Here is a 22,082-nt window from a genome sequence, read left to right as displayed (position 1 = left end):
GAGTGTGTCTCTGACCTAAGGGAGTTTATTGTCTAGGAGAAGACAAATATATAAATAACTTTAAGACAAGGTACAATGTGACCGATGAGGGGGAAAATACTCTCCGTTGCTGCTGCCACGTGGTATGGTCATTGATAAGTCAATTTAACTACTCTGGACATTAACTTCCTTTTTTACTAAGTGAAGATAATGTTACTTTTCTCCCTCACTACCAAATGAAGTTGGGGGGAAAACCAACTTACAGGTGTTTTAAACAATAATTTGGAGAGCATTTTGCATCTTCCATCTGCTTGCTGATGGTCTATATATGATTTTTGCTTTTAATTTGTTAGTATGCAATCAATGCACAGTTTATCTTAGCTTAGCATCTGAAAACAGAAACTCTTCGATTCTGAATGAGCTTGTTATAATTTAGGCAGTGTGGTGTAATGGATAAAGCACTGGATTTAAGTCAGGAAGATCTGAGTTTAAATCTAGCAATAGACATTTACTAGCTATGTGACCTTAAGTCAGGGTCTCTGAAACTCAGTTTCCTCATATGTGGCCCTGCCTCCTAGAGTTGATATAAGGATCAAATTATATAGAACATATAAAAGTGGTTTACAAGCCTTAGCATTCTATATAAATGTCAATTTTCATTATAGTCCCTGCTCCCTTACATCTCTACCCCACATCATCCAGTAGAATATAAAGTAGGGACTATTTTTTATTTTGTTTTTGCATTGACAATGCCTCTCCAAAGTAGAATCTTAATAAAAGGCTGTTGGATTGGAACTGGCTGGCCAAAGAACTCCAAGTATTAGCTTATTATCCTATAATAACACTTTAAAATATGTGAGGCATTCTCATCACAACTTTGTGCAAATACCGATATCCACCCTTAAGAAAATGATGAGAAAACTGAAATTCATATAGACCAAGTGCCCAAAGACATGCAGCTAATAAATACCAGGACCAGGATTCATAGAACTGGAAATTTAAATCTGGACAGGTATGTAGAGAACATTTCATCTAATCTCATATTTATAGGGGAGGAAGCTAAGACTCACAAATGTTAGGTGAAATATCTATACAATAGGATTGGAACTGGGATCAGAGCCCGTGACCCCAAATCTGGAGTTCATTCCATTATAGCTGGGATGCCCATGGGATAGTCAGGTGGCCTCAAGGGCCTTATGCAGAAGATGTTTTTCAAATCACTAACCCTACCCCCAAAATCTAAAGACAAAGGAAATAGAAAGGGACTTCGCCCATGAAGTAGACATCATCTAACTTTAATTCCCTTCTCAGCTCTGGCATTGTCTAGTAGGAAAAAAAAATGCTGTGCACCACAGACTGTGTCTGTGAAATCAGAGGACCTGGGTTCAAATCCTGCCCCTGGCTTCGAGCAAGTTATTTGCCTTCCCTGGGCCTCAGTTTCCTCAACTATAAAATGAAGAGATCAGACAAGGAAGGCTTCTGAGGTTCCTTCTAGCTCTAGATCTGTGGTTTTTTTATTAGGATCCATGACTCCTGAAGCCAAGTTCAGAGCCCTTTCTACCATGTCAGACTGCCCCATGTTACAATCACAAAGGAAGACCTAGAATAATTATTAAAATTAATGGCATCCTAGAGGGAAGGTATAATAATTATTAACTATAATAAAAACCAATATTTATAAAGTACTTACTATGTGCTAGGCACTGTGCTAAATACTTTATAATTATTATCTATTTGATCTTTCCAACAACATCAGGAGGTTGTTATTATTATTATCCCCTTTTTGCAAATGAGGAAACTAAGACAAACAGAGGTTAACTGACTTGCCCAGAGTCACAGAGCTAGTAAGTGTCCGAAGCCGGATTTGAATTCAGGAAAATAAGTCTTCCTGCTTCCAGGCCCACCACTCTATCCACTATACTACCTAGCTGCCTCTCCTTTGAGGTCTTCAAAAGGCTTAGTAAGCACTTTCTAGGTATATTATAGTAAGGGTTTCTTTTGGGTATGGGTTTGACTAGAGCAACAATGTACAGTATATATATTTTTTACAGTAGATTCTTAACAACCAGCTCCCCCAAGAAAGAAATGTATGCTCTACACACTTTTAATTTGATTTTTTTTTTGGTGAGGCAATTGGGGTTAAGTGACTTGCCCAGGGTCACACAGCTAGTAAGTGTCAAGTGTCTGAGGTCGGATTTGAACTCAGGTCCTCCTGAGTCCGAGGCTGTGCTCTATCCACTGTGCCACCCAGCTGCCCCTAATTTGAATTCTTAACATTTTTTCTATCACTTTCTTAAGTCCAGGCAATCAACAAAACAAAAAAATCAAGCCTCAAATTGTAGTCAGCTGATTTCCAAGGTGTACATGCTCACACTGAATATTTAACAATCAGGCTGAGTAGCCCAGACTAGAGGGTCACTAAGGTCCCTTCCAACTCTCAAATTCTTCAATTCTGTGAAAGTCAATCTCATTTTGATATTATATCATCATGTCTCTTTGACCCCCACACTATTTCCCCACCTTTTTTTTTATCTGCCTCGACTCCTGACAACATTTGGCTATTTCTAGTGATCAAATCCAATCGTCAAAGAACAAAATCTTGCTACCACTGAGGAAGCTGGCAAAGCAAGGGCAACCTTATTATAATGAGCATGTAACCCTCAAAGGAGACAACTTTCCTGTTTTGGTGTGTTTGTTACAAAATCCTTATAAAGAATTTCTGACATGTTTCTTATAAAACATATTTGTGTACCAATCAACATTACAAAATGGTATTTTTTTCCCTAGAAGCATTGGGAATCAATCCTTCTTTGTGTGCCACACACCTGTTCTCCCTCCTCACTGATACTAACTCATTGTGTGATTGTTGGCCAAATAGCTTCCTCTCTCCAGGCCTCAACTGGAAAAGTGTGGGATTTAGATTAGAGAATCTCTAAAGTTTCTTGGGTCTCTCAATAGAAAGGTGAAACTCAGTCATTTGTTGGCAGTAGATACATTCAATCTCATCATCAAGAAGATGCTGGAGGATGAAAGAGCCAGGGCTCTTTGGCTTAGGGATGAGAAGACTTGGGGGTGACACAATGCCTGGTCTCAAGTATCTAAAGGGATGTCACATGGCAGGAGGGATACATTAGTTGTGCTTGGCTTCAGAGGCCAGAACTAGCAGCAACATGGGGGAAAATGCAGGGATGTTCTACATTTGGACTTGATTCAGAAAATACTTTTTAATCATCAGAGCTGTCCTAGAACACCAATGACAAATGTCATTTATGCAATACTTTAAAGTTTGCAAAATGCTTTACATGTGTTGTTGTATTTGAGCTTCACAACAACCCCACAAGGCAGGGAGTAAGAAACAAATTCCATAAGGATAAGTGAATTACCCATCGCCATGTGTCAGAAGTGGGATTTGAATCCAGGACATGTTCATTACAAGGCTAGCACTCTTTCTATTACATTATATAATGGGCTACCTTGGGAGGTAATTGGTTCCCCCTAACTGGAGGTCTCCAAGAAGAGGATGGATGACTACTAGTCAACAGAATTCTAGCCCCGATAGTAGAAGGAATAGATGTCTGAAGTCCCTTCCAACCTGGATGGACTGTGATTTCATGATTCAGATTCTGATCAATTTTAAAAAGGAGGGAATAGAAATAATCTGGACATATTTGGCTGATTTTTAGATATAACCTGGTTTTCATTAAGGTCCCTATCTAATTCTATTTAAGCCTTGGATTTGATTTCTTTCTGTCTCTGTATTTCTCTGGCTTTTAATGATTAAAACATTATAATCATCCTTATTTCTTCATGGAATCTCAAAGTTGGGATGGACCTCAGAAATAGCCTCTCTATTAGACAGCTCATTCCACAAATAATTCTAATCTATTCACCTCATGAACTATTCAGAATTTCCTCAATTCTAATAATGTGTAGTAGAAATAATGCAAGTACAGTTGGATTCATGGAAATTATGCTGCCTTCACTTTACAGTTATACACACACAAAAACTGTTTCACTGCTATAGGTAACCATAACCGTCCTACCCTTGGTGCAACCTAAGTTACTCAAGACAACTGAATTACATTGAATGTAATTCAATGCTGTTTCTGACTCTGTATTTTGCCTAATTTGATATTATTCATCTGTAGCTTGTTTCAAGCATAGAGTAGAAGTCAGAAAACCTGGCTTAGATTTTGTGGCTGAGGTATGAGCAGAGCCAAGATGGTAGAGAAAAGTCAGAGACTCACCTGAGCTCTCCCCCAAACACTTTTAAATAATGCCATAAAATAATTCTTAGAGTGGCATAACTGACAAAAGGACAGGGTGAAATAATTTTCCAGACAAAAAGAATTTAGAAAGTCAGCAGGAAAGGTCTGTTGCACCTGGGTAAGAGTAGGCCACAGTCCAGTACATGCCACACCAGTACAGACCAGGACCCAGCAAACCAGGAACAGGCCTTGTGAGCCACTGAATCAACAGTGGTGGCAGCTGCTTTTGCAACTCTCAGCCCATAGACAATAAGGGGGTTGAAAAAATATATTAGAAGGAGATTACTGGGGTCTATTTGCTAGCACCAAAGCAGGATTCTGTTTATTTGCCCATACTCAGATCCAAGTCACATTCCTGGGTGGCAGTCCCAGGGTAGAGAGGAGCACTAGCATACCACAGTTTGCAGCCACAATGAAGCAGGGATACTTCCTATAGTTCTGGGGCAGAAAGGAGTGCTTGTGGTCACTCAAAGACCAGAGCATAGGCCAAGAGAGTATTAAACACATCTTTTCTTAGATCATACCACCTTGGAAAACCTAAAAACTTACAGGTCCCTAGAAATATCTCTGAAAACAGCTGCATAAACCCCTGAAGCTTGGGATAGTACAACCTCCATCTTGGAAGCAGAGCCCTACTTTAACAAAGACTTAAAAGTCAAGAAATAGGCTGGGGAAATGAGCAAACAACAGATAAAATTTCTGACCATAGAAAGTAACTATGGTGACAAGGAGATCAAAACACACTCTGAGAAGAGAGCAAAGTCAAAAACTCCTACAACCAAAGCCTCCAAGAAAAATATGAATTGGGCTCAGGCCATGGAAGGACTCAAAAAAGATTTTGAAATCAAGTAGGGGAAATGGAAGAAAAAATGGAAAGAGAAATAAGAGTGATGCAAGAAAATCACGAAAAAAGAGTCAACAGTTTGGTAAAGAAGACACACACACACACACACACACACACACACACAGAGAAATATTGAAGAAATAAAAGACCTTAAAAACAGACTAGGCTAAAGGGTAAAAGAGGCACAAAAAGTCAATGAAGAGAAGAATGCCTTGAAAAGCAGAATTGGTTAAATGGAAAAAGAAGCCCAAAATTCACTGAAGGAAAAAAAAAACTCCTTAAAAAGTAGAATCGGACAAATAAAAAAGGAGGTACAAAAGCTCAGTGAAGAAAATAATTTCTTAAAAATTAGAATTGAGTAAATGGAAGCTAATGACTTTATGAGAAATCAAGAAACAATAAAACAAAACCAAAAGAGTGAAAAACATAGAAGATAATGTGAAATATCTCTTTGGAAAAACAACTGACCTGGAAAATAGATCCAGGGGATATAATTTAAATATTATTGGACTACCTAAAAGCCATGATCAAAAAAAGAGCTTAATCATCATCCATCATCATCATTCAAGAAATTATCAAGGAAAACAGCCCTGATATTCTAGAACAAGAGGGTAAAATAGATATTGAAAGAATAGATTTTGTGGCTGAGAGCTCTGCCGCAAACTGACTATGTGACCTTGGGAAAGTCACTTAACTTTCTTGTCTTCATCTATAAAAACAAGAGGATTAGACTAAATAGTCTCTTCTAGCTTTAACATTTTGTGATCCTGCAACTCAGCTTTCTTTAAGTTGTAAACATCATGCTTCAGTCTAGGAGAACTCATGCACTTGAAAGTGCCTGAAGAAGATAAGTTCTAAAGCATGTAGAAAATGGATTTTCTTTGCAAGGGAAGGGGAAGGGGTGGGGCAGCACGGGATGGGAAGGCTTGCTTTAACCTCTTTTAGTTCTAGCAGTGACTTAATTGAGTACCAGTATAATTCCTTCACTTTCATAGATTCATAAAATATAGGAGCTAGAAAGGGCCTCATAATATCAAATGTGAGAATAAAGCATAGAATATTTGACCTAGAATGAACCCTAGAAGGCATAATGTTGGAATACAAATAGTCAGAACTGGGAGATTCAATTAGCAAATAGAATACTAGAATATAGAGTCAAAGTTGGAACAAAACTTGGAAGATTCAGTGTTAGAACAGAGACCACTCCAATTAGAATGATCCTTATAACATAGAAGGCTATAACAAAAACCTCCAGTATTAGATCTGGATGTCATCTTAAAGCTTAGCTATTCCAATAACCACAATTTCAAGAAGAGGAAACTGAGACACAGAGGGATGAATTGATGTGCCAAAAGTTACAGAGCCATTTCTTGGCAGACACAGGCTTAGAAGCCAGATGTCTTCATTCAAGGTCCCTGTACTTTTCACTTGTATGAGGTGTTCTTAAGGCAACCACCTTATCTACCTCAAGAATTCCAAAGCACATGAACCTCAGCAAATGTTATCTGGGCATAAACCAGAATCCATTTATCTGAATTCAGTCTCTTGCAGTTTAACCAAGGAATTTTGGGAGAAGAGTTTGGAAGTTGTTCTAATAAGTTCCTTGAGGACAGGGAGTATTTAATTTCCATCTCTGTATCCTCAGTTCCTGCCATATAGTAGGCGCTAAAGAAGTGTTTGTTCACCCTCCCTCTACCCAGCATCAATTTACTACTTTATAAATTAATCAACCAGGTACTGCCTAACTCTGTGGGACCCTGAGTTAATTTATGGGGTCTAGGAAGTCATTTACCCAGCAACCTAGCACAGATAATGAAGTTTTATCACTTGTTCCTTATCAATAGGGTATTCCTCTCTTACATTGCCATCAACAGCCTTAGCACAGCAATATTAGTTTCTCTTTCCCATGGCCACAGAGCCCTGAGGGACATATTTTAATCCCTTTTTATTACTTTAGGAACTGGACAGAAAATTCAGAGGGTGATAAATTTAGAATTGTAAGAAACCTGAGAGGTCAGCTAGTACAGCTTCTCTTTTTCTAGATCAGGGAGCTAAGGCCCATATAGATTAAGTGATTCATCCAAGATCTTTCAAGTAGAAGTGTAAGATCCAAGATTTCTAACTCCAAAATCAGTGATATTTGTACTGTACTACCCTGCTTCACTTGCCTTTAATAGTAATCCCAATAATCACTAAGAAAATTTAAAGAATAATGGAGCACAGAATGTTAGAGCTGCAAGAGACCTCTGATATCATCTTATAAATGAGGAGCAGCAGCCAAATGGCACAATGGATAGATCACTGGCCCTGAAAGGTGGGAAGACCTGAGTTCAAATCTCACCTCAGACACTTCCTAGCCTGGGCAAGTCACTTAACTCCAATCACTGTAAACATCCAAGACCATCTCCAGTCATCCTTATATATATCTTGCCACTGGACCCAGATGGTTCCAGAGGAGAGAGTAAAGTTGGTGACCTTGCACAGACCTCTCTCACTAAAATCCAATTCAGTGAAAGTCATGACATTACCTTCCAATGTCACGGTCCTCTTTGAGAATGAAGGACAAACAACAACAGCAACAACAAATGAGGAAATTAAAACTAAAAGAGTGAACAGTCAATACAGAGCTGGAACTAGAACCCAGATCTCTTAACTTAAGATCTAACCCCATGATTGTTGTGCAGACATATACATGGTACCCTATTCCTTCTGAAGAAACTCTCACTTGTGTGCAATGAACTGCTGGAGAGACCACACGCAGAGACAATACTCCAAAGAAATTGGACTTACCCGTTGGGCCAGGCAGAGGTCTTTCAGGTGGCGCAGTAGATGTCTTCATGCTGTTGCCCATCTCTCCTATTCAATTTCTCACTCTTGGGTTAGAAGAAGCAACTTCAAAACTAAGACAGAGGAAACACACACTAAATGAGGGGCTGGCACCAAGCTCTCGGGATTGAGAATGACCCAATTTAGAATGCATAGTGCATCATTTTTTTTTTAGAAAAAAGCGGCTTGCATCTTGAAAGCTGATGTTTTTTTATGTGAAGAAGAGATTTGTGAGCTGGTTATACTGAGGCAGCTCAAGTTGTTTTATCAGGGGAACGACAGAAGGGGAAAAAAAAACCACAGAGGGAAGTCGCTAACAAATGCTGTTTGTTGCAAAAGTTTCCATTACTCCTGTGCCTCAAGCTGAACACAGTGAAAAACCTGAGGACAGCTTTGGGGAACAAGGGGTGGAGTTTGAGAGACATCAGTAATTTGCATCATCTACGAAATATATCTTTGTTGACTAAAATATTTAAAAGATCTGTGATTCAGTCGGTGACCCATCTACTGAGAGACCACAGCCACTCCATGACTTAAGACAGTCTTTGAGAATTGCTGTAGGCAAAAAATGCTCAGACTGCTGTCATAATGATCCTGTCATCAACCTGGTGATAAAACCCTTCCAATTTATCTAAGCCAGACTGTTACTGGGACAGCATGTGAAGCTCTCCAGGTCAGGGGAAATATCAGACTTCAAACTCTACTGGGACAGCCTTCACGAACCTGGAGTCCCTTCTGTGGCATGGTGAGGCATCAAATATGAATCTTAGTGGAAGTGATTGGTACCCTGTCCATCACTGTCAAATGATGGACCCAAGGTAATTTTTTTCCCAGGAAAATAACTTTCTCAAGTGCCAAAAGACTCTAATAACTTAAGCATATTACTGCCTCTGTGCTGTTTGGTCAAAGCAAAAGGTCTTCCATTGCCTACAAAGTGAAATTTTTAATACCTGAGCCTGACATTCAAGGCCTTCTACTGACTGGCTCCAAATTACCTGTCCAATCTTAGCTTAGACTAGCCTCCTCATATTCTACATTCTAGACCAACTAATCTACTCTCCATCCCCCATTCTCATCCTGGCCTCTCCTACCTTCATGCCTCTGCTCATTCCTTTCCCTATAATACTAATGGACTCCATGTCTATCACCTATCTCTATATATTGAAGCCCCTCTGTTCCTTAAATATCCAACTCAGGTGCTACCTCCTCTTAAAAAGTCCTACTCTAACTGCCCCCTGCCTACCCCCTCAGAACAATTTTTTTCTTTCCTTTGTCCCAATCACACTCTGCCTTACATCTTACCTATTTGTATTCAATCAATGCATCACCTAGTGAACAAGCATTTATGAATCACTGTGCTAGATAATGTGCTAGGTGCTGGGGATACAGATACAGAGAACGAAACTATCCCTATTCTCAAGGATCTTATATTCTAAGGATATAACAACAGTCTTCATATCCTATTCCTATACTCTCCCCTCTTTGCAACATACATCACTACTACCACCTCCATTAGATTGGATTGTAAGCCCCTTGAGGATAGAGACTGAGTCAATTTTCATATGTGTATGCTCCTGGCACTAAACACAATGACTTACATTTAGGAGATATATAATAAATCACCGTTGAATGGAATTGGAGTTTAAGAATCTTATCTTATTTAATGGAGCTGACATACCCTGGAGAGTCAACCCATTTCATGAACACATTCCATTACCCATGTGAGCTGGCATAAATTGAAATTTCCCCAACCACTGCATAAATTGAAATTTCCCCAACCACTCAATTCAATTCTAAACTTATCAAACATCTCTTATGTGAAGTGCCTTCTGTTCCCCCAAAGAAAAATGTCCTAAAAGGGCCCTCTTAACATCAATTAATTAATGAGCAAAATGAAAAGCATATAGGGAGGCTCTTTTTGGCATTCAGAGGAAGTCTTTCATGAGCTAAGGGGGAGAAAAGGAGTAACTATAGCCAAGCTTCACTCTCTTGAGACCTGGGTCCAGCCTTGGGACAGTCCTCCTCCAGCTTTCTCACATTCCTCAACCTCTCATAGTCTTCCTATGGGACGAAATAATAGAAGTCATGAGTGGGAAGAGGAAGCTAGATGGTGTGGTACATAGAGCTGAACTGGGAGATGGTAAGGGGCAAGGGGAAGAAGCATTTATTTCATGTTTACTATGTGCCAAGTACATACACACATATGTGTGTGTGTGTGTATTTTAATCTTATTTGATCCTCACAACAACCCTGTTGGAGTACATGTTGTTTTACAGTTGAAAGAAACTGAGACAGAGGTTAAATGACTTGTCCAGATTGGAACTCAGGTGTCCCAACTTTCGCTCCAACATTTTATATCCTGTTCCAATAGTCAGATGCCTCCAAAAAGACTTGAATTTGAAACCTACCTCTAACACTAATCAACTGTGTGGCCCTGAGCAAGTAGCATAACCATTAAGTCTCAGTCTTCTTATCTGTAAAATAGGGGCAATAGTAGCCTTTACCTCACAGGGATCTTGTGAGGATGAAATGGGATTATGTGTAAAGTTGGGTGGTTTTTGTTTTGTTTTTTTGCAAACTTTAAGGCATTTGAGTTACGTAAATGCTAGCTGTTTTTATTATTAAGTTCCTCATTTTATAGATTGTAATATATATATGCAAAGGAAATACAAAGTAATTAACAGGGAGTAGAGGACACTGATAATTGGGGTGGGGGATTAGGAAAGATTTCCCATAGGAGGTGGCCTTAGAAGGATCCAGGAGCTTCAGAGACAGAAGGGAGGAGGGAAACATTTTAACCTCACACCAATCCTGTCAGGTAGGTGGGACAAAGATTATTGCCCTCTGGGGTTGGATATTGAAAATGAGACTCCTTATTAGACTTCCTAATTTCACTTTGCTATGTGGCACAATCAGGATGTGAATCTATATCTTGTAAGACATACATATCAACACAGTAAAAAGCAAAAAATGAAGAGGAAAGACATGCTGAACCATTGACCCTGGAAACCTGAGAGCAGCATAGTGAGCAACAGAGAAGAGCAAGCATGTCCCACAAATGAGCTCATTCCTCTTTCTGAGGTAGGCTTCTCGCCCCATTTTCTCCCACCTTTAGGCCCTTCATGACATTTAGGCCAGTCAACACAAATAACTCCAAAATCTCATCATGGAGAATCTGACTTTAGTCTTCTGTAGCATACCAGCTTGGTTCAGAAAAAAAAAAGTTAAGAATTAAATTCTTTCTTGGGGTGTTCACTCAGTTGGCCAATAAGTATCTATCAAGAGTTACCAGACACATGGCACTGTGGTGGGTACTTAGGGGAGTTAGATTAAAGACTTGGGCATGATTCCTGACTTCAGGGAGCATAGGGTCCAATTGGTATAGAGTCTATGTTCAATAATATCAATAAACATTTATCCAGTGACTGTTATGTGCAAAGCATTATATGTGGAGATATAGCTCTGTAAATGTCAGCTATTATTTCTGTCTTACATAAGAATGACAAGAGGAATCATGATATAGTAAAGAGAGGGCTAGCCTGCGATTCAAGAAGACCTGGTTTTAAATCCTAGCTCTGACCCATAAGGGTTGTAGGACTTTAGGCAACTAACAACATCTTAGAGCCCCCAAAACAACTCTCTAAGACTTTAAGTTAGGGAGACTGGTCAGTCTTCATAAGTAGAAGGAATTTTCACGCTGTAAGTTCCCCATATTGATCACATCAGAGACCCAGATCCCCTCTCTTCTCCTTGCAGCCACCATCAACAAGCACCACAAAGTAGGCGGGGTGAGGAGAATGGAGTTCTTTTGCTCTGTTGGACATGATTCTCTAATCGATGGGCAATATAGAAGGAGCAATGGATTTTCAGTGAAGAGACCTGACTTCAAACCCTACTTGGGTTATTTATGTATAACTATTTATAAACATATATAAAATGAGATATCATTCTCAATGATTTCCCAGGGATCTCCCGGCACTTCATGCTGGAATTCTCAAATTCAGGTTTCCCAACTTCACATGGAAGTGGTTTAATGACTGTCTTTTTATAGCCTCCAATGTTGTTTTTCAGTCATTTCAGTCAGGTAGGACTATTCATGACCCTGTTTGGGGATTTTCTTAGCAGATATTGGAGTGATTTGTCATTTATTTTCCAGCTCATTTTACAGATAAGGAAACCAAGGCTTGCCCAGGGTCATAGAGCTAGCAAGTATCTGAGGCCATGTTTGAATGCAGGAAAATGAGTCTTCTTGATTCTAGGCCCAGCACTCTATTCATTTTGCCACCTACCTGCCTATCATAACCTTCAATGGACACTCAAAAAAACATAGTTAGAAGACACAGAAATGATTATTCTCTCCTTATTTAGTCTGATTAGAAAATAAATTCCCATGAGTTGGGATCAGGCCTATGCCTTGCTACTCTGAAGACTGAATAACATCTTTTAGGGAACACGCAATATTGATTAGCATATATTTTGAACATACATCATGTGTACATTTTATCTCTTTGGATAGAATGAAAGTTCCTTCAGGGCAGCAATTGTTAATTACAGTCTTTGAATCTCTACCACATGACATACTAGTGCTTAGTAAATTCTTGTTGATTGATAGAATATGCAATATGCTGCAGTTGGAACTTATGTACTAAAAGGAGAGAGCACATGGAGATTCTTTGAAGAGAATGCAACCTCAGTTTTGCACCTAACTGGCATCAACGTGACTGTCATTAGTGGAGAAGCCAAGAGGCTGCTAGAATTGATGGAAAAATCTAAATGGACTTAGAAGAGGTGGGTGTAGTGGGTCGGGTTCTGAACTTGGAATCAGAAAGACCTGAATTCAAATACTGCCTTGGATTTTCACTGTGTAATCCTGGGCAAGTCACTTAACCTCGGCCAGTTGGTTTTTTCATCTGTAAAATGGGAGTAAAGAGCAATAGGGTCATTATGAGGCTCCAATTAGATACCTCTAAAACACTACAGAAATTTCAGTTGTTATAGAATAGGAAAGTGTCTTCCTACTGACATCATTCATTTGTTTATTTGACTTTGTATTGCCGGAAGTACAGACAGGCCATTCCTTCAAGTAGTTTAGACTCCAGTAGGAGAAATGGACACAAAATTATTGTAATAAAAGTTAGAATATATTCACAGAGGAGAGAGAGAGAGAGAGAGAGAGAGAGAGAGAGAGAGACAGAGAAAGAGAGAGAGAGAGAGAGAGAGAGAAAGAGAGAGAGAGAAAGAGAGAGAGAGAGAGAGAACATCCCCGTTTGTGTGGGAGACCCAGGGGTTAGTAAAGACTTTATGGAAGGAGGCTCAGCTGAAGTAAACCACAAAAGTAGGCTGTCCTTTCCCTGTGCTCTCTTGATTCTAACTTCCTTGAGAATGTTGCATCCAAGATGTCAGGGCCCCATTCATCTCTTTTCTAAAGGAAAAAAAGAATCATTTTATATACATAACTCCAAACTGACAGTGCTATATCCCTGCACTATAGCATATTCTCTCTATATCGTGTAAAAGTTATAGGGAAAAATCAATTTTAAAAGCAATGAAAGCTGGGTTCCCAGAATCATAAACTTTTTTTTTCTTTATACCAAAGAGACATTAGATTCCTAAATGATATAGCAGCAGTATTTGGATGAACATGTCAGGGGATGTAACTGGGCATATCCCAGGGAAAAGTCTAGTTAAGGCCTGATTTGCCCTGGCTATGAACTTAGGAGAAAGAAGAGGAGGAGAAAGACAGTTCTGTGATGTTTCAATGAAACACCTTTTGCTGCCTGCACTGAAAATGGTATCCTTCCCTTTCCCCTCTCCTGTCACTCAGCCTGAGCTTTATCTTTTTAGTGACTACCACATCATTATAGCCACATTTTCTGAACCAGTTCCTTCCCTATTCTCCTCTGACCCTGAATCAAACAGGGACCTTGAACCTGATTCTAAGAGGTATGTATTCAACTCATCAAAGGGTAGGAAGATGGATCACGTCCTATACCACCAATTGTGGTGCTTGTTTCCAACCCTACAACACCTGTCATTATCCTCCCACACTCCCCAACTTCATCCCCTCTCTCTGCTTTGTAATCTCCAAGAGTTCCCCCTTTAGGTCATTTATAATCTAAAAACAAACCAGGCACCACCCATTACAGCAGCTGCACAGGTACCTTTGGGACTATCATCCTTTCAACTGTCCCCCAGAGCATCTCACAGGTTGAGGGTATTAATGGGTTGTGATCTGTGTCGTGATCTCAGGGTATTATCTTTCCCAAAACAACCCACCCTCTTCCAAACTTCACTATTACTGACTGTCCTGATAGTCACCCAGGCTCACCACCTCAGTATCATCTTCAGCTCTTTACTCTCCTTCACCTTACATATCCAGCCAATTGCCAAATCTTGTGATTTCTACTCCCACAGTGTGTCTCCCATTGGTTCCCATAGCTCACACATCTACCACCCAAATTCGGGTCCTTATCACCTCTAGCCTGGGCTTTCCCAGTAGTCTTCTAACTGATCTCTCTGTCCCATCTCTCACCCCTCTCCAATCCATATTCCACACAGCTATCAAATCAATCTTCCTAAAGTACAAATCTGACCAAGTCAGTCCAGTGACTCCCTAGTAATTCTAGGAATAAATATTATTTAATCTTTATTTCATCCTTTTTGTTTTCTATTTCTGGGTGGGTTTAACAATATATACTATTATTAGTAAAACAATGCATGTATCTAACGAATAAATAATTGAATATACATATTGTTTATATATGTATATACAATGTCTGTGCTTGAAGATAATTTACTTATAGTAGTATGTGATCAAAAAAATTTGGAGATTACTGATGGAGTTGACATAATCTGTGTTATTTTAGAGGGCAACTCTGATTAATGACTAGAAGTATAGGAAAAATAATAACAATAACAATAATAATAATAATAATATCTAATGTTCATATGTTTACTTAAGCTTACTATGTGCTTTACAATTATTATTTCATTTGATCTTCACAACAACCCTCGGAGGTAGGTGTTATTATTGTTTTACAGATGAGGAAACTGAGGAAAACAAAGGCTAAGTGACACGGCCAGTAAATATATGGGGTTAGATTTGAATTCAGGTCTTCTTTACTCCAACATTCCAGTCATTGTGCCATGTAGGTGCTGAAATGGATTTTTAGCTCGATATTAAAGCATTTCTAATAATTTGATCATATATACTGTCTTGCAAAGTAAGGAGTTTCCCATCACTGGAAGTATTCAAGCAGGAAGACTATAAGGGCATCCCTGTTAGGGAAATTGCCCAAGAATTGATGTGACAGAGCATGAGGAGCCTGATCAACAGTTGCTTTGCTGTTAATTCCATTAGGAGAAATTTAAGAATCTTTCTGAAGTATGGGATGAGGATAGATGGCATAGGATGGAGACATAGAAAAACACCAAATCCCACTGCCTCCCTACTCCTCTGCATGTTCTTCAAAGACCCCTAGTGATGTTCCACATAGCACAATGACCTCTCTCTTTTTGAAAGAAAACTGGAATTGGAGGTAAAAGGTTCAGCTTTCATTCCTGTCTTTGACACTTAGGTAATTCTGTGGCCTTGGCCAGGTTGCTCAGTTTATTCGTCTATCAAATGGGGAGTTTTTGGAATAGATGATTTCTAAACTCTTATCAGCCTTACTAATAGATGTGCTCACATTATGTGTCTTAAGGTTCCATCCAGCTTAGGATGGACATTTCTAATTAAGAGCATTCTGTGCTCTGACAGTCTATATCCTAAGGCCCTTCTGCCTCTAAGATAATATATGCTATGTTCAAACGTTCTGTGTTTTAGAAGTCCATTTTGTAAGATTTTTTTTCTAGCTCTAATCATCAGTGTTTTTGGTCCCTTCTTAGTTTGGACAAATCATCATATTATTGTAAACCCATTTTTTTCTCTGCTCTTTTTTCTAATTTCTCTCCCATTAAATGCTTATGTAGGGTACCTGAGAGCATATTTTCTCATATCTCGAAGGGTGAGGTATAGTGGAAACAGCTCTGAACTGGACATCAGGAGATGTGGGTTCTGTTCCTAGCTCTGGGTAACTGGGATCACCTTCCCCCACCCCACCCAGTCTTGGTTCCCTCTTCTGTATGATGAAGACTGAATGACCTTTAAAGTTCTTCCCAGCTCTGATATTCTTATATGCACAAATACATATACACACAAATGCCTTTGACATTCTAAAATCAAGACCTAAGAACCTTTAATAACGTTCATAGAAGCCTTTAACATTCTCAAATATACACATGAGTCTGTAGAGTTGTCTATAGTGTGACAGTTCAAATTCCCCTCACTGGAGGGTTTCCTCATTAATATAATGAGGCTTTGGACTAGCTGGTCTCTGAGTTTTATGGTTCTTTGACTCCAAATCCAGCATAGTTTCCATTCATTATATAACAATATCTTCAGTAAACTTGATGGTTTATTCATCCAGATCTTTTGGTACTTTCTCCTGATGGACATGATTTCTGGAAAACTCAAGGAGGGGCCATGTCACAGATTTTATATTCTAACAGGTCATGTTTAGAACTTCCTATTACAGTTGGCAATCGGAATCATATTCTCAGAGTCCAAGAGAACCTCAGAGACCAACTTGTTCAGTCTCCACAAGGATAAGAACCATATTGTGACATATCTCACCAAGGCTCACTGGACTTTGGCTTAAAGACCTCAGGAGTCCTAAAAGCATCCTATTCCACTTCTGGGTAACTTCCACCCATTGTTCTTAGGTTTTTTCCTTTGAGGCTGACTGACCACAAGTCCAACCTGAACTGTCCTATAGTTACCTGGAGATGGCTCTTGTCCCCCAACTCTGAAATGTTCTCTTCTCCAGACTAGATATCCTAAGTTTCTTGAACCAAAACACATAAAGCCTGGACTCCACCATCCTGACTGTCCTCCTCTGGACATTTTCTAGCTCGTCAAAATCTTTGCAAAAATGTGGCACTCTGAATTGAACAAAGTATTCCAGGAGTGGTTTGATAAGAGCACAGTGTAGAGGAACTATTAACCCCCTCAGTCCTAGTCCTTAAGCCTAAGAGCTTACTATCTTTGTTCTCTTCCTTATTGTTGTGTTGCCTTATGTTGAGTTTGCCATCCACTAATACTATCAAATCTCATTAAGAAAAACTGTGGTCTAGCCCTCTCCTCTCCCCATTCTTTTTTTTTTAGTGAGGCAATTGGGGTTAAGTGACTTGCCCAGGGTCACACAGCTAGTAAGTGTTAAGTGTCTGAGGGCGGATTTGAACTCAGGTACTCCTGAATCCAGGGCCGGTGTGCTACCTAGTTGCCCCTTCCTCTCCCCATTCTTATAGTTGTGAAACTGATTTTTAAACCCAACTATAAGATTAAGCACTTATTCCTATTAAACTCAACCTTGAGATTAGATTTGATTTGACTTAATATTCCTTTCTGAGATCTTTATGGGTCTTGATTTTGTCATTCAACATGTTAGCTATCCCTTCCCAGTTTTGGGTCATTCACAAATTTACCAGGCATGCCGTCTATACCTGTATCCAAATTCTTAATAAAAATGTGTATATGTATATATTGGTATATATAGATATATACATACATATATATACATACACACATATAGATATATACACACATACAGACATATATATATATACACACACACATATAGACCTGTGCACACGCTCTGTGTATGTGTGTGGATGTATGTATACACACACTTAAATATACAAACACAGACACACACATACATAACATATATATATATATATATATATACATACACACATATAGATATATACACACATACACACTCTACTGGAGTCATTCCAAGTTAATAAAGAATCTTTAATGACTAGTCTCTAGGCCTGGCTACTCAACCAATTCAGAATCCATCTAACTGAATTATTATCTATGCTTAATATTTTTACATGTGTATTATTTATATTTATATGTTTGTTTTTTGCTTACATTATTTTTAGAATATGTTGAATTATTGTCATGTTTAATAACACCAAAGAGACAGAATGGTCTTCAACATTTTTTTTCTTTATGTTTCTTATTCAAAAGTGTTTTCTTATTGTTCAGAATTCATCTAACTGAACTCTTCATGTATATTATAGAAGTGTTTTGTTCAGTCATGAAATAGACTTGGTGATCTCTGGGAGTCATTTCCAACTCTAGAAATTTCATGATGCTATGATAATGTTCCAGAAACATAACTAGAGATGGGAGATTTGCTTCTATAAAGGAATACTTCCATTGGAGTTTGATCTTGTGACCATTTTTGCTATTAATGCAAACATTAAACATTGTATTGCATTCTACTTACTCTTTTTTTGTTTTGTTTTTGTTTTTTTAGTGAGGCAATTGGGGTTAGATGACTTGCCTGGGGTCACACAGCTAGTAAGTGTCAAGTGTCTGAGGCCGGATTTGAACTCAGGTACTCCTGAATCCAGGGCCGGTGCTCTATCCACTGCGCCATCTAGCTGCCCTTTTGTTTTGTTTTGTTTTGTTTTTTTCTACTTACTCTTTTAAAAAAGGTCTAGGAGGGGGGAAATGTCATGGAAAGTCTAAATTAAGTGGATCCAAATTAAACTGAACTAAAATCAACAAATTTTTAAAAATATATTCCATTTTAAATAGAAAGACAGATTTAATCAATTTAGAGGTGGGAGAACAAAGATTTCTAAGGTCATCAAGTCACTGATTTGTTATTCAGTTGTTTCAGTCAAGTCCAACTCTTTGTGACCCCATTCAGGGTTTTTCTTGGCAAATATCCTGGAATGGTTTGCCATTTCCTTCTCCATCTCATTTTACAGATGAGGAACCTGAGACAAACAGAACTAAATGACTTGTCCAGGGTCACACGGCTAGCAAGTTTCTGAGGCCAGAATGAAACTCAGGAAGATGAGTCTTCCTGACTCCATGCCTGGCACTCTCTCCACTGCACCACCTAGCTGCCCTCATGTAGGAGCATAGAGAGCAGAGACCCTAGAACTCATTTAGTTCAACCCCTTCTTTGTACCGATGAGGAAACAAAGGCTTAGAGATATTAAGTGATTGGGCCAATATCACACAACATGTTAATAGCAGGATTTAACCCCAAGTCCTCCTGATACCAAATCCAAGCACTTTATTGACTAGTCTCATCCTCTCATTTTATAGTTGAAGAAACTGATACTCAGAGGAGTGAATTAATTGACCCAGAATCATGCACCTACAAGTTGAAGAAAAAGGATTCACACTTTTGTCCTTCCCCTGTGCTGTCCTGCTACCCCACTCCCTAAGGCAACTCAGAGATTGAGAAAAGTGTAACTTTAAAAATCATGTTTTATGACTTTTCTATCTGTATTATCACAAAATCATCATTAATGCTGAATTCTAGGCAGAGGACTAGGCTGGCTGACTTCTCAGCTATCTTCTTGCACTAAGATTTTATATATAGGGGCAGCTAGGTGGCGCAGTGGATAGAGCACCGGCCCTGGAGTCAGGAGTACCTGAGTTCAAATCCGGCCTCAGACACTGAACACTTACTAGCTGTGTAGCTGTGTGACCCTGGGCAAGTCACTTAACCCCAATTGCCTCACTTAAAAAAAAAAAAAAGATTTTATGTATAGTTATCCTGAGTCAGCTACTCAGAGAGGGTCACTAAATTCTACTTACTGCAGCAGCGGAATAGATGCATAGAGAGAAAGATTATAAAAACAGATTGATAAAAATAGATAGGTAACAGTTAGCTAGCTAGCTAGCTAGCTCAATAGATAGATATATCAATAGATAGATTGATAGTACTCTATACATAGAGTGCTGGGCCTAGATTCAGGAAAACCTGAATTCAAATCTGACTTCAGACACTTACTATTTATGTGGCCCTGGGCAAGTCACTTAACCTCTGAGGCCAGAATGAAACTCAGGAAGATGAGTCTTCCTGACTCCATGCCTGGCACTCTCTCCACTGCACCACCTAGCTGCCCTCATGTAGGAGCATAGAGAGCAGAGACCCTAGAACTCAAACCTTCAGTTTCCTTTACTGTAAAATAATAATAGCACTTACCTCCCGGGGTTGTTGTGAAGATCAAATGAGATGATATTTATAAAGTGCTTAGCACAGTGCTTGGAACTTAGCAAGTACTATATAAATTTTTATTAAAACTATTATTATTATCATTATTATGTAGGATGAATGAATGAATAAAGGTAAGATCCAAAAAAGCTTTAGATAACCAGAAATAAATGAAGAAACCAAAAGCTCTGTGCTTTGTTTCCTGAGAATTCCAGTTAACCACAATTTAACTTCCCAGACATCTTTTCACACTGCTGCCTATGCTCTGGTTATCATCCTCAACTCTTCCTAGCCCTCCTATAAACAACCCTGGACTCCACTTCTGGGTCCCTTGGCACTAGACATGGGGCGGGTCGGGGGGAGGTAGGTGGTCATTAGAGCAAGTGAAATGTCAAATCAGGGAGGGGGTTTAGAACATAAAATATTAAAATATAGGTTTTTAAAGCAGGGAGGGACCTTAAAGATCATATGATCCAATCCCCTCCTTTGATAAACGAGGAAATTGAGGCCCACAGATGGGAAATTATTTGCCCCGGGTCATTCCATGAGTTGGTGGCAGAGCTGGGACTGGAGTCCACAGTCAGCTCTGATAAATTAATGAATGAGACACCCTACAGGTGGACTGGGGCAGCTAGGTGGCACAGTGGATACATGTTGTATCTAGAGTCAGGAAGATTCATTTGCCTGAGTTCAAATCTGGCAAAAGTTTAGAGCGAAAATAGTCCCTAAAGGCCATCACATCCATCTCCCTCATTTCATAGATGAGTAAACTGAGGGACAAGAGAGGTTAAATGACTTGCCCAGGATCACACAGCCAGGAAATGTCCAAGGCAGGACATAAACCTAGGACTTCCTGACTCCAAGTCTAGTCATCAATTCTGTGACCTTAAGTCACTTTACCCCTTTGGGCCTCAGTTTCCTCTTCTGTCAATCTCTGAATTGGTCTCTGAAGTCCTCTGGCATTTCGAGATCTCATAGGTTGCACTGACCCAACAACCTAAATCAGCCTTTCTGTTTCCTGTATACGTCCACATTCAGTGCCCTGCTCTGTCAGAACCTTTCCTCCCTGCTTTCCAGGAGACAGAAACATAGCTACTCTACCCCAGCCAGTCCAGAAAAGACAGGTGTAAGCCGCTCCCCATCCCCTGTGCCCAAGGAAGTGGATGGTTACCTTTAAACGGTGAGCATGCTTCCCCTCTTTGCATCAGCTCCAAGCAGTAACTAGCTACCCAGTGAGCGTTGTCATTCAGTCTCCATCAGCTGCGGCCGCACCAGCTGAATGACGGCCGTGGGGAGGGGGCCCTGGCGAGTGTTATGAAGCTCATGCTATCATGTAGAACGGCAGTTGCCAAACAGGCCACATACTTCCTCTGTTAGAAATAAGGAAGGCTCGATGTGTTTGCAGAAGCCTGGGTTCCTGTTTTTAGCAACCACAAGAAACTTGTGTGTCCGCTTCTCTCTAAAAGGACATAGGAAAAGACAGGAGTTTACAGCAAACTCTTTGGGAGAACATATGGCCAGCTGGATTCCAGACAGGAATATGCCATGTGCATAATCAAAAGGGCCCTCACTTGTGGCAATAAATACCGAAATAGTAAAAATAAAGAGGCACCGTCGCAAGGCCCCCAAGACAGCTCAAACCAGGAGAAGAATGAATTGAGGTAGCAGCTGTCAGTGGCCAATTCTGTTTTCTCAGTTTCCCTATTTAACAATACGCTTGCCGTCCTCCTACTAAGGAGTAGCTCGACCCAGGTGAAGACCACATGTCCCCTTCACTTGGACTCCCTTCTGCACTCCTGCTTTAAACTTCTGTTAGAAAAGGTTTAAAACACTGGTCAGAAACTTCACCTCCAAGACAGAGCCTGCCGGTGCAGCTGTCTCAGATGACTCACGCCTTGTCCTTCTGAAGCTGTTTGAATGTTGGTGTTGTCAGGATGCTTTATGGAAATGAATTCATGAGCTGCCTTCCCGAGTCCATTGGGAAAAGCAGCCACTGGATCTTAAGAACAGGTGAACTGAGGCTGATGGGAGATGAGGCAGATTTTCTTTTTCAAAGCTAGAGGGTTTGTCAGTGGGACAGAAGCTGGGCTT

At 39.7% G+C, this 22,082-nt stretch overlaps 2 protein-coding genes across 2 annotated transcripts in view; one reads left to right on the top strand and one right to left on the bottom strand.

The window, feature by feature from the left end:
• TG (thyroglobulin) overlaps positions 1 to 22,082 on the top strand; it is a 395,662-nt gene that overhangs the window by 279,380 nt on the left and 94,200 nt on the right.
• The window catches only part of SLA (Src like adaptor), a 100,086-nt gene that overhangs the window by 35,517 nt on the left and 42,487 nt on the right, over positions 1 to 22,082 (bottom strand). Inside the window, 2 exon segments of the mRNA XM_043979321.1 lie at positions 7,882 to 7,991; positions 21,163 to 21,450. Coding sequence (XP_043835256.1) covers positions 7,882 to 7,942 — 61 coding nt within the window. The 5' untranslated portion in view covers positions 7,943 to 7,991; positions 21,163 to 21,450.

The sequence above is a fragment of the Dromiciops gliroides genome, chromosome 1, assembly GCF_019393635.1.
Source record: "Dromiciops gliroides isolate mDroGli1 chromosome 1, mDroGli1.pri, whole genome shotgun sequence".
Taxonomy (NCBI): domain Eukaryota; kingdom Metazoa; phylum Chordata; class Mammalia; order Microbiotheria; family Microbiotheriidae; genus Dromiciops; species Dromiciops gliroides.
Note: the sequence above shows the minus strand (reverse complement) of the source record. Positions and strands in the feature narration are given on the sequence as shown.